General features: G+C 42.7%; 1 protein-coding gene across 1 annotated transcript; it reads left to right on the top strand.

Annotated features, from left to right (window-relative positions):
* The first annotated feature begins 10,395 nt into the window (after nucleotides 1-10,395).
* Nucleotides 10,396-11,078, top strand: LOC118599697 (heat shock protein 30-like). The gene has a single exon (XM_036215459.1). The coding sequence runs from the start codon at nucleotides 10,497-10,499 to the stop codon at nucleotides 11,022-11,024; it is 528 nt and encodes a 175-aa protein (XP_036071352.1). The 5' UTR covers nucleotides 10,396-10,496; the 3' UTR covers nucleotides 11,025-11,078.
* Nucleotides 11,079-13,466: the final 2,388 nt, after the last annotated feature.

Genomic DNA, 13,466 nt, shown 5'->3' with positions numbered 1-13,466 from the left:
ATCTGTTCAGTCATTGGCTAGGGGGCGGGTCAAAACAAAAAGGTTTTGCATTTTGCATATCCTCGACATGATTCTTCACTTTTTATTTTGCTAATTTTTAACATCTGTATTAAGAGTGGAGTTTGCATGTTCTCCCCGTGCATGCGTGGGTTTTCACCGGGGACTCCGGCTTCCTCCCACCGTCCAAAAACATGCTTCATAGGTTAATTGGTGACTCTAAATTGCCCCTAGGTGTGGATGTATGAGTGAATGGGTGTGTGATTGCGGCCCTGCGACAGACTGGCGACCTGTCCAGGGTGAACCCCGCCTTCGCCCTTCAGCAGCCGGGATAGGCTCCGGCACCCCCGCGACCCCGAAAGGGAAGAAGCGGTCAGGAAAATGGATGGATGGATGTATTAAGAGTAGGTTCAGGACTTTATACTGCTACTTTTGTACGGTGGAGGCATGCCGCAAGGCAGTTAACTGGGGACGCTATGGGTACGAGTTTATACATGTTTATGTCATATAAATTGTTGGGAAAACAGTGTGAGAAGCAATGTGTATCACGTTAAAAGTGTTTTATTGAGTCTGCATTCATCCTACAACATTTGAGTTGGGTTGCTGTTGCATCGCTGCTCCATGTTTGTCTGCTAATGACTTTCTATGGTGACTGTTTTGGTCCAGTTGTTCTGGTCTCAGCACGGATCGCATTCAGACTGAAGAATTTCAGAGAAAACCGCAATTCAGTCCAACATATACTCCTTTTAAAGGAACTACATATTTGTTTGTTTGTGTGTGTGTATCCGTATGTATGCGTTTATTTATTTATTAATTCTATACTCAATAAGATAACGTAAACATCTGGACTATAAATGTTAGTTGTTGATGTGCAGGTTGCACAGTATTTGTAATGTTTTGTGTCTAATTTTTGATAAAGTTTGTTTAAAAAAAATGACACCAAATGTTTCATCTCTATATGTTTAAAAATTAACAACATATGACATTTTTAAATTGTAGCAGAAACTTTTTTTACCCTTTAAAAAGTACATTTGTTTTGGTCTCATCCTCAAAATCATTTTTTTAATTTAAACCTTAAAACAGAATAACAGTTATGACAAGATTTGAATGAAAATGACATAACTATTTTTTGGTAAAACAAAAGGCTGTGATTGGACTAACAGACATGATTTCTATAGGACCACCTTGATATATTTTTCATTTGTGATGGTCATGTTTTGATAGTTAAGATCCTGTTCTGGTTCATGACTTATGACTGAGACTAAACTGTCACTAAATGTTGTGAAAGTCCTTTGAGGTGAGCTGCAAACATCTGCCGTGTCAGAAAGCATTCACAGCCATCACAGTCGCCGTCACACGAGGTAACGTCACGCTCACATCACTCATGAATCAGCTGAGATGGAAGCGGCGCCCTTATCTTCACGCTGAGGTGAAGTTCAGGTTAAACCCCCATCATTCTCTGCACATCGGGTTTACATCTCCGTCAAGCTGATCTAATTTATGCTTATGAAAGGAAACGGAGGAAATTGCATTAGTACTGATTATTTCATGAGGAGTGAATCACGCCATTTTGGTCAACACAAACCTTTGCTTTCTTGGTCTAGGCTGCAGCATTTCCAAACAAGATGCAACAAGGATCTCACGGCTGACTGGAGCATTTCTTCTGCTCAGAATTCACTCTGACTTTAGATGGATTTTTGTACAAGATAGTACACCGTCCTGACCTAAGCCAAATGTTAACTCCCAATGATTATTAGTCATATAAACATTCTTAACAACCCATTTTATTTAGTTAAATACTATAGGATATGTAAAGTAGGTGGATTTCCCTTGTCTACAAATGTTTTTAATATGTGTTTTTATGTAATAAGAGTTAGGATGCATTTTACTGTCTATTTTATGATGTATATGTGTTGACTTTGACCATAAATTGGCATATCATGTGGTCAATAAGCTGAATAAATAAATGAAAATGAAATGTCCTCACAATTAATCAGGATTTATCTAAAAGTCTTGACGTTTTCTTTTGAAATTCATTTGGTTCTCAAAATGTCACATTATCACTACTTCTGAACAATAATCAACATTTACCCAAATTGACTGAGTCAAACAATCATGCTTATCAAAACCCATCCAAAAAAATGCCACAAATATAAAATCAAAAATACTTAACTTATATACGATGCATAAATATACCCATGCACATACACAAATACTACTGATGCCTCTTCATATTTCATTCAATCCAAATTTTTGACAATAAATAATTGAACCCTATATAACCCATTGCATCATAATTCATACACTCATTTCTAAAACTCCTATCTCATTAGCATGATCCAAACGCTCTTTAAAAACCCATTGAATACATTTTGGCCAATATTTCTGTCCTGCAGTTCATCATCATCCACTAGGGGCAGTAGAAGGGCTTTTCCTGCTCATCTATATCCCCCTCACCATTACACCACCGCCACCATCCTGATGCGAGACGCATCAGACCAGGCAACGTTTTACAATCTTCTATTGTCCAGTTTTGATGAGTCTGTGTGAATTCTAGCCTCGGTTTCCTGTTCTTATTGTTTCTGTCGTCTTTCTGTCAGCTGGAACCAGTCTGGTCATTCTCCTCTGACCTCTCATATCAACAATACATTTCTGCCCACAGAACTGCAGTTCACTGGATATTTTCTCTTTTTATGACCATTCTCTGTAAACCCTAGAGATGGTTGTGGGTCAAAATCCCATAGATCAGCAGTTTCTGAAATCCGATCAGACCAGCCCGTCTGGCACCAAATTCAAAGTCACTTCAATTATGTTAATTCCTCATTCTGATGCTCAGTTTGAACTGTAGCAGATCGTCTTGACCATGTCTACATGCCTAAATGCATCAAGTTGCTGTCATGTGATTGGCCGATTAGAAATTACGTCTCTGATAAAGTGGACAGTGATTGTGTCTCATAATAAAAATAAATAATTTATGTATAATTATTTTTGTGGATGTCATCAAAATGTTTAAAAAACATACTAATTTAAAAAAAATCCAAATTCTGTATATGTTTCCATGTAGTGGCCTTTGCAATCTTAAGGTCTTTATCCAACTATTTCTAAAGTTTTGTTTCAAAAACAGAAGGACTTGTCCGTTTTACATTTATTCTTACTGTACGGATGATTCACCTCTAATGTTCCTCTTTTCATTTAAAATTGACTCTCTTAATTGCAAAATACTTTTAAAGGCACAAAACCAAATTTACAACATTCTTACATGCACATATACATGCACAATAGCTAGAAATATGAATGTATTTGATTTTTTTAAATTAGTACATTTAAAGATCCAAGAAAATCAACTTTATTCATGACTCTTATTGCTCTTTTTTAAGTTTAATTATTGAATCCAAATTATTTTTGAATATATTTTCCCAAATTTCACTATAATACTGAATGTGTGACAGAATTAATGATGAAGAACATGCTGGCACTTTCCCCTTAAAGTTCTCTTAGTTTTGTGGACCTATAACTTTAGATATTTTGTTTTTCACACACTCAACATGTGGTTTCTGATCAATAATACTCCTAGGAACTTTGTTTCATTAACATGTTACATTTTTATCGCATCAAAAGGAAGTTTTATTTTGTCATTTGCTTAATCTGTACCAAAAATCCCATATTTTTTAAATGTCTTTTCCATAAATACTCAATAGTTCTGACATTTATTTTTGTCTTCTTATTGTTTTATTTTTTTAACCCTAAAGTCATTATTTAAACTTCACTTACAGAGTGAAAACAATGAACTCTGGTTCAAAAATCCGTCTTAATCCAGAGAAATCACATTGTAGACAATCTGGTGATCGAGGCAGTGTCGCCATCTTGTGGCAGCAGAGTGTAAATGATAGAGACCCAGAGACTTCAATGGCTGTTGTGGCCAAAAGTCCTCGTGAGAGGAAAGTGTGTTCTACTCGCATCAGCAAAAATACTCGCTGACTTCCTCTTTATTTAAAAAAGAAGTATTTTCTATATACCAGGATCTGTTGTTTCAAAAAACCTTTTTCTCCTCCTTATCACAACCTCCAAAAGCAAAGACCTACACCTGAGGCTGCAGGTGAGCACAGATTGTGAGGAAGGAGCCATGACTCAACAAATCCAATATCATCTGAATAACAATATGCAAATACATATATTTATTTTTTTAATGTAAAATAATTTGAAAATTATAAATTAGCAACAAAATAGTCTAAGTGTGTCTCCAGCACTGCCACTGAGTTCTTCATGGATAAAAGCAGTGACTGCACTTTGCAGCAGCTAAGAAAGTATCTTATTACTTCAGAAAAATTAGTGCATGTTATGAGGATTTTGTTTAAAACCTCTGATAATCTTTGTGAATTTTCATGAAGATTACCCTCAAAGGTGGATGTCTGTATGCTCTGGTTTTCAGGTGTATACAATTGACAGTGCAGTTCAACGGCAGCTCCTCTGACCAGTTCCCCGTCAGGAGCGGCGTCAAACAAGGATGTGTCCTTGCTCCTACACTCTTCGGCATCTTCTTTGCCCTGCTGGCCAAGCACGCTTTCGGCACAGCAACCGAAGGAATCTTCCTGCATACCAGATCAGATGGAAGACTATTCAACCTCTCCCGTCTCCGGGCCAAGACCAAAGTACGTGAGGTTCTCATTAGAGATATGCTGTTTGCCGACGATGGAGCCGTAGCTGCACACACAGAGCAAGAGCTCCAGTCCTTGATGAAGTCCCAGGCCTGCAAGGACTTCAGGCTAACCATCAGCCTGAAAAAGACCAACGTCCTTGCACAAGACACCGTGACACAACCTTCCATCACCATAGACGACTACCAACTTGACGTTGTCCAGCAGTTCACGTACTTGGGTTCTACTGTCACTGACAATCTCTCCCTTGATGCTGAGCTAAACAAGAAGATCAGGAAGGCAGCCTCCACAATTGCTCGTCTAACAACTCGAGTGTGGACAAATCCCAGGCTGACTGTTGCAACAAAGATGGGGGTGTACAATGCATGTGTCATCAGCACGCTGCTGTATGGTAGCGAGACATAGACCACCTATGCCAGGCAGGAGAGACGAGTTCCACCTGAGAAACCTACATCGCATCCTAGGCATTTCATGACAAGACAAGGTGACTAACACTGAAGTTCTGTCCGTGCTGGTCTTCCCAGCATGTACACACTGCTGAGACAGTGCAGACTTCGCTGGCTGGGCTACATCCACCTTATGGAGGATGGGAGAATCCCCAAAGTACAGTGTACGGTGAGCTGAAATTAGGGAAGAGGAGTGCCGGACGTCCAAAGCTGCGCTACAAAGACATTATCAAAAGAGACATGAAGGCTGTTGGCATCAACGCCGATTCCTGGGAAAACATTGCAGCCAACCGCTCGGCATGGAGAAGTAAAAGCAGGGGAAGAGAAGCTGACGGACGCCGCAGCAGAAAAGCGAGCAAGTAGAAAGAACCGCCAGGAGCGCCAGCACTCCACCACACCAGACACCCTTCACCGCTGCGACCTCTGCGAGAGGGACTGCCTCTCGCGCATTGGTCTCTACAGTCACAGACGACGCTGCTCCAGCCGGGCAGCCAGTCAGGATTAGGACACTACACCAATGGTCATCCCTGACCGACGGAGGCCTATTATTACAGTTGACATTAACCTGTGTTGCTGTAAGTTACTTGCATCTCTCATTTGCATAAATGTTTCAAAGAAAGCAAATACCTAGAAGTGAACAGCTGAGGAAAAATGTGACCATGTATGTGAGTTCAAGCAAGAAAAAAAAAGTCCAAAGGTCCACGATCAGAAACTGGTTAGGATAAAATTGTAAAAATAAATGCCATACATACAGCAAACAACACACATTAATCACGGTCCAGATGTACGCATGCGCCAAATGCATGCGTTGCCATGGTAACTCAGGTGCCGTCTTTTGTTGACGTCAAGACCCTTTCTATCAACAAAAGACGTTGCCATGGTAACTCACGTGACGTCTACGATGTCGGCTTTGATGTAGGGATGACGGCTCTGATGTAGGGATGACGTCATCAGAGAAAGTTTATAAATAGACCCACATCACGACCTAGCAGTCACTTCGTAGAAGCCCCACTGAGCGATACGTCCAGCAGGTCTTCTGTGAAGATTGAAGCCCCCTTTTTGCGAACGAGATATTGGTCTGGTATTTTGATATTACCACACGGTATCGTCCACGCAAAATTATCATGTCGGATAATTTAGTTCTGGATGGTGAAGTCCGAGAAGGCTTCATCCTTCTGGGAAAAAAGGGAGTTTATAAGGTGGAAAAGTTCCTCGGTGAAGGATCATTTGGTAGAGTTGCCAAATGTAAGAAACTGGGAACTGATAAAGTTGTAGCCATCAAAATCGTTTCTGGCTCAGCCCAAACGGAAATCAACCTCCTGAAGGAGCTCAGCAAGATCGACGGCGACAAGCACAACTTAGTGAAGATGGTGGACTGCTTTCGTTATAAAAGCTACACCTGCATCGCAATGGAACTACTGGATCAGAGCCTTTATGATTTCATGCGGGAAAGGTACAACCAGCCCCTGACTGTAGAGGAAATCAAAACCATCGCCTGGCAGATGATAGTTGCCCTGAAAGGCCTGGAAAGCATCAACTTGGTCCACTGTGACATTAAACTAGATAATATCATGCTAGTGGACCAGGTTTCAGAGCCGTTCAGGGTCAAACTCATCGATTTCGGTGTGTCCGATAAAATTACAAACATGCGCACTGGATGTCTGATGCAGAACATGGTCTACAGGGCACCCGAAGTCCACCTGGGTCTGCCCTTAGACCAGCGTGTAGACATGTGGTCACTGGGCTACGTTCTCTGTGTGCTGTACACGGGCACCTTCATCCATGGGTGGGACTCTGAATATGACATCATCAGAGCCATGGTGAACATGCAAGGCATGCCTGAGCAGAAAGTCCTGAACCAGGGGCTTTATACGGAAAGTTTCTTCACTAAAACGGAAGAAAACTCCGGAAAAAAACTCTGGAAGCTGGACACACCCCTACAGCAATCCCTGAAAACAGAGAAATTGGTCAGTGACAGGTTTGATTTCTGGTCCTTTGACCAACTCATCCCTGACCATTTGGAGGCAGCAAAGAAGAGAGAAGTGGAACAGTTTGTGGACCTGCTGAAGCGGATGCTGATGATGGATCCAAGCAAACGCATCTCTCCAAGTGAAGCGCTGCGACATCCGTTCTTCACTCTGGGGAGGATGCAGCCCACTGCTGGCAGCAACAACACCAAACCTGCAGCAGTGGAGGTCCACCAGCAGCATGAAGCAACACAGGCCACAAACGTTCCTCAAAGACCAGCTGCTGTTCTCCAGGAGTCCCACAAGCCTGAAAAGAAACCAGGCAGGATCCAACAACAGAGAGACGCCATAAAAAACCACCAAGGCGCTCGAAGGAAGAGGAATCCTGCCACCCAGCAGAATCGGGACTTTGGACAGAGATTACAAACTGAGGCAGAAATTAGAAGAAGACGCTTTTAGAGGCATCAGGACAGCCCTCCTAAAAGCTCTGATGACTGCCCCCCCCAAATAAATAAATAATAAACTGTCTACTAAATGAAGGCTATGCTTAAGAATAGTAAAAATTCTTCCAAAGGTCCGTCGTCAGTTCAGCCACTGACTGCCAGATCTGCACCTCCAAACAAATATAGTCACCAAATATTAAAATACAAAAAAAAAAAAAAAAACAATAAAACAATCAAAGTTTACAAGCTGGCAGACCTCACAAAATGGGAGAAAGCGATTAAAAGTCCCAGTATCAAAACCAAACCAGGCAGGATCCAACAGCAAAGAGATGCAATAAAAAAACATCAAGCTGCTTTGAAACAGAGGAATCCTGTCAGCCAGCAGAGTCAGGATGTGAACAGAGTTTACAAACTGAGGCAGCACTTAGAAGAAAAAGACTCTTTAAAGTCATCAGGATAACCCACCTGAGGACTCCTATAGAGACCCCCCCCCCCTTGCTCCTCACCCAAAGATCATGGGTGTGCTTTAATTCGGACACTGACTGCCAGGTCTGTACCCAAAAAAAAAAAAAAAAGCTTGTCATTGTATCAATGAAGTTACACTAAGTAAAACGGTACAGCTCAAATTATTACCCCCTCAATCATATTAAAAGTTAATGTAACTAACAATGATTAACATCAATAATGTTCATAGTAAGGGCGGCTGTGGTGCAGCGGTAGGGCGGTCAACTCCTGATTGGAGGATTGAGGATTCGATTTCCGCCTTGCCCGCCCATGTGTCAAAGTGTCCTTGGAAAAGACACTGAGCCCCAAATAACCTCTAATGGGAGGTTGGCGCCAGTGTTCAGCAGTGGAGCTGCTATCAGAGTGTGAATGTGTGTGTGTGAATGGGTGAATGGGTCTGTGACTATTAAGTACTTTGGGCCTTTGAAGGAAGGTAGAAAGTGCTATATAAGTACACGCCATTTACCATTTGACACCATTTCATATATAAAATAACATAAATAAACATCAGTCACCAAAATTTGTAGGGAAATAACTAAAACAAATCCTGGCGTCCTGTGGGTTTCCTCCGAGTACTTCGGTTTCCCCACAGTAATTGTTAGTAATTGGCTAGTGACTGATATAATCCCCTCCCAAAGTCGCCACCTTAACGTTGGTGGAGGGGTTTGCGTGCCCGAATGATCCCAGGAACCTTGTTGCTAGAAGCATTTGCCCTGTTGGGCTGTTTCATGGCAAAGTGGTCCTGGAGGACGGGCCAGACTAAGGGCGACTCAAACAAAACCATCTGATTACAGGATCCAGGATCCATTCTTTCCAACAAGTATTACCAGAGCCTCAGCTTGGAACCAGAACTGGAAGAAGAAGTCACAAACTAGTTTTTAACAGCTGTTACTTCCCCCAAGTTTTGTTTTGTTTTGCTCTGTCCAAATGAGCTTCACCTGTGATTCTGTTTGTAACTTTACAATAGATCTACAACCTGAGCCTGTGGATTGTGCCTTCAATGAGGAAAACATCCTGCATTGTTTCTGTCCCTGAGAAGAGTTGCTCCAGCGAGCTGAACGAATACAGGCCAGTCCCCTTCACTTCACACATCATCAAGACGCTTGAGCGACTGGTCCTGCAGCTTCTGGGACCTCAGGTCCAGCGTGGAAAGGACTCTCCAGTTTGCCTACCAAGTGAAGGTGGGAGTGGAGGACGCCATTCTCTGCTTACTTCACATCTGAGCCAACAGAAATTACATGTGGAGTTCCCCAAGGCTCCATCATGGGGCCACTTCTATTCAGCATCAACATGCTCCCATTGGCCCCGATGATAAAGAAGAACATTATTTACCATAGATATGCAGATGACACACAGACATATATTACATTGGCACCAGGAGACCGAGGTCCTATACAGGCTCTTGCGCAGCTGACATTTCAATATGGGCCCCATAGGAATTACCTTTGGCTGAATTGGTGACCCCAAGGTGGATTTTTCCACAGGTTCCATGGTGGCCCCACCTGTGTTTTCCCACACTGTCTTAAGCAGGGACTCAGTAGTTTTGTTGTTGGGAAGCGGAGCTCGCTAACTCGCTACGCCGTCTGCCAGGCAGCTTGTTAGCTCTCTACACTTTCCACAGGGCTGCTGGTTAGCGTAGGGACCCAGACCACTGAGTCCCCACCTGAGCTAATGTCAGCAAACGCAGATGGGGCCACCATGGAACCCGCGGACAAACCCACCTGGGGCCCAGAAATTCAGCCTAATTCAGCAAGCAGTGATTGGTCAGAGTCGATCTGCTTCTATGGCAACCACTCTCGCTAATCAGGAGTGAGCTTGTTGGAAAGCCACATTTCTTCTTCCTCAGAAGGGATAGAGAAGGTTCCAGCCTGGTTTGACGAGGACTGGAGGTAAGGCATTACCTAAGGGGGACCTCAACACTTGTTCTGTGGAGTAAATTAAGATACAGTCTATGGTTCCAACTACCAGGGGGTTTAGGGGAACTTTGAGAACAGTGATAGTATTTGATTCCAACAGGAGAAAACATCGTTAGGATGAAGAAGCTCTTGTTCTGCTGCAGAAACAAAGGAGCATCCGGATGTTAAACATTGTTGTCAGGTATAAAAGTAGACCAAACATTGCAGAACGGCAGACAGAAACAATGTTGAACGGCAGTTTAGCTTAAACATAAAATACACAGTTTTAGCTCACATACAGATACAAAATATTCAAAGTAACATGTTAACTTGTAACTTGAAATCAAAACAATAAAGAAAGAACTCAAGGAAAAGATGTAAATCTCTGAAGATATTTTCATTAAACGTTTAAAGATTTGTTGCTCTATCAAAGCTTTGTTTTTTATTCTTCTGTCCTTAATAAGAGTGAAGATAAATTTACTGTCTTGGCAAGTAGACAGGAGGGGATGCTGCTGAATCTAGTCAAATAGCTCCATCTAGTGGAACTGTGTGGTTTTTTCCAGAATCTTCCTGCAGCTGTCTGAAGCTGATGAACACATTTCAACACAACATTCTGGAGGAGGCGGAGCCTCTCCAGAGCAGTGTGGCCCTGCAACCTGTGAGCTTCCAGCTGGACAAAGACGGACAGCACTTTGGCCTGACCCTGGACACTGCAGGCTTTTCTCCAGAGGAGCTGTCTGTCAGGCAGGTGGGCAGGAAGCTGAGAGTCAGCGGGAAGACAGAGAAGAAACAGGAGGACGGGAAAGGCTCCTACTCTCACAGACTCCAGGAGTTCAGACAGGAGTTGGATCTGCCTGAAGGCCTGAACCCTGAAGCCGTCACCTGCTGCCTGTCTCCAGACGGAAAGCTCCACATCCAGGCAGTCAAAGAGGAGGCTGACAGAGAGCTGAGCATCAAGAGGAGCTGGGAGGAGGAACCACAGCAGAGAGAGTGTTCACAGACACAAGACAGCACAGACTCACAACACACCATAGAACCAACACAACACATGGACTCACACACACATTCATGGGACTTTATGATCAGTTTTAGATGGAGAGAATTGAAGCTACTTTGATTTATTTGGATCTATTAACTTGTGTTTTTGATAAATGTAACAAGAAGTAGTGATGTCATAAAATGACTTTTGTCGTTTTGTTATAAATAATTGTTTAATTAAAGTTGATAAAATAAATATGTTAATATAAAATGACTGCTGTCTGTGGAGTCTTGATTTCACTGTTTCTTTAAATTCTCTGAAAATAAAAAATAGAAACTATAAATCTGTTGAGTTGTTTTATTGATTCAGTATTCTCATATCAAATCATGAGTGATAATCACTTCACATCATCCACTCCTTTATACTGATCAGCATTGATCATTTCCTTCCTTTGATGCAGAGACATTCTGCTTGGATCTCCAGTCACATCCAGAACTACAAGAAGACCACAGAACCGGGTCAGTTACACTTTAGGACGTGTCTGAGCTGACCCAGTTGAAGAAAACCAAAACCTTTTATATCAGCCGTCTGCATCACCCTCTTTGTGTGTGATCCAGTTGATGAGCATGTTGATTTACTCTCTGCACTCCATTCAGGTTTGAATGTAGTAATTCTCTGTCGTGCTTGCAGATAAAAAACTGTTTTTGACAAGTTTTAGAATCTGTTTGTATGTCAGGAAAACTTGGTATGAACTAACAACATTTTTATTACCACACACAAACACTGAAGGGGGGGCAGCAGCAGGACAACACCTCCACCTGTAACCCATGAAGGGCTGGCTCTGAGGACAAAGAAATCCACATGGAAAACACACACGAGCACGTGCACACACACTCAACTAAAGCCATTCAAAGAGAGATTGCCGCCTCCATCAATTCCTGCTGTGGTGCAGCTGGCAGCAAGTCCAGACAAGAGGCGCCCCCTGGTGGAGACTCCCGACAGCGCTGACGCGCTCCTGCTCGCTGCGGGGAACGGCTGCTGAAGCGGGGAGACGAGGGTTCAGCGGTCCCGCTGCAGAGAGCAGAATGTCTCCACATGGAGCAGCTCTGGTTCTACTGCGCAGCTGCAGATCCACACAAACACTCAGAGCAACATGACAGCATCTGCATCGGCTGCAGCTGCAGTTCACCTGCTGCTGCAGGAGCAGAAAATCTTCAAGTCTGATCCACTGCGCGTAAAAACGGCCGTTCTGGAGTCTTGAGTGTTATTATCAAAATATACATTTATGACAATAAAATGTTCATTAAAAACTCTATAATGTTAAGAGAAAAATCAATCAGGACCAGTTTAATTCCTTTTCAAAATAAAAGACTGAAAAAAGCGCAGTTACTCAATTAAGCAAAGTAAAAAAAATCATTTTGAAGTTTTGATCCTGTATTTTGTTTTTAAATACAAATTTCAAATATCCTTCCCATCATTTGTTAGATGTTAGAATATGAATCAGCTTTTTTCTTAGCGGGAAAAGCTCCACTTAAAGTAATGAGGGCGGACTGTTCAAACTGGACGAGCCGAACCAGAACCTCGGGATGAGGCTCCTCCCCCTTTCTAGAAGTTCAGCCCCATAAACCCTCTTTAAGAAGGAGCATTACTCACAGAGATTACAGGCAAGCATAAAATTGTAAAAATAAATACCATAGGCTATATGCAGCAGACAACACACATTAATCACGGTCCAGATGTACGCATGCGCCAAACGCATAAGTTGTCATGGTAACTCAGGCGACGTCTATTGCTGACGTCAAGACCCTTTCTATCAACAAACACGTTGCCATGGTAACTCAGCGACGTCATCGATGTCGGCTTTGATGTAGGGATGACAGCTCTGATGTAGGGATGACGTCACCAGAGAAAGTTTATAAATAGACCCCACATCACGACCTAGCAGTCACTTCGTAGAAGCCCCACTGAGCGATACGTCCAGCAGGTCTTCTGTGAAGATTGAAGCCCCCTTTTTGCGAACGAGATATTGGTCTGGTATTTTGATATTACCACACGGTATCGTCCACGCAAAATTATCATGTCGGATAATTTAGTTCTGGATGGTGAAGTCCGAGAGGGCTTCATCCTTCTGGGAAAAAAGGGAGTTTATAAGGTGGAAAAGTTCCTCGGTGAAGGATCATTTGGTAGAGTTGCCAAATGTAAGAAACTGGGAACTGATAAAGTTGTAGCCATCAAAATCGTTTCTGGCTCAGCCCAAACGGAAATCAACCTCCTGAAGGAGCTCAGCAAGATCGACGGCGACAAGCACAACTTAGTGAAGATGGTGGACTGCTTTCGTTATAAAAGCTACACCTGCATCGCAATGGAACTACTGGATCAGAGCCTTTATGATTTCATGCGGGAAAGGTACAACCAGCCCCTGACTGTAGAGGAAATCAAAACCATCGCCTGGCAGATGATAGTTGCCCTGAAAGGCCTGGAAAGCATCAACTTGGTCCACTGTGACATTAAACTAGATAATATCATGCTAGTGGACCAGGTTTCAGAGCCGTTCAGGGTCAAACTCATCGATTTCGGTGT

The sequence above is a fragment of the Oryzias melastigma genome, linkage group LG15, assembly GCF_002922805.2.
Source record: "Oryzias melastigma strain HK-1 linkage group LG15, ASM292280v2, whole genome shotgun sequence".
Lineage (NCBI taxonomy): Eukaryota > Metazoa > Chordata > Actinopteri > Beloniformes > Adrianichthyidae > Oryzias > Oryzias melastigma.
Note: the sequence above shows the minus strand (reverse complement) of the source record. Positions and strands in the feature narration are given on the sequence as shown.

Bases quoted from the DNA above. Each gene is read 5' to 3' on its own strand.
- LOC118599697 (XM_036215459.1), top strand. From the start codon at position 10,497: ATGAACACATTTCAACACAACATTCTGGAGGAGGCGGAGCCTCTCCAG.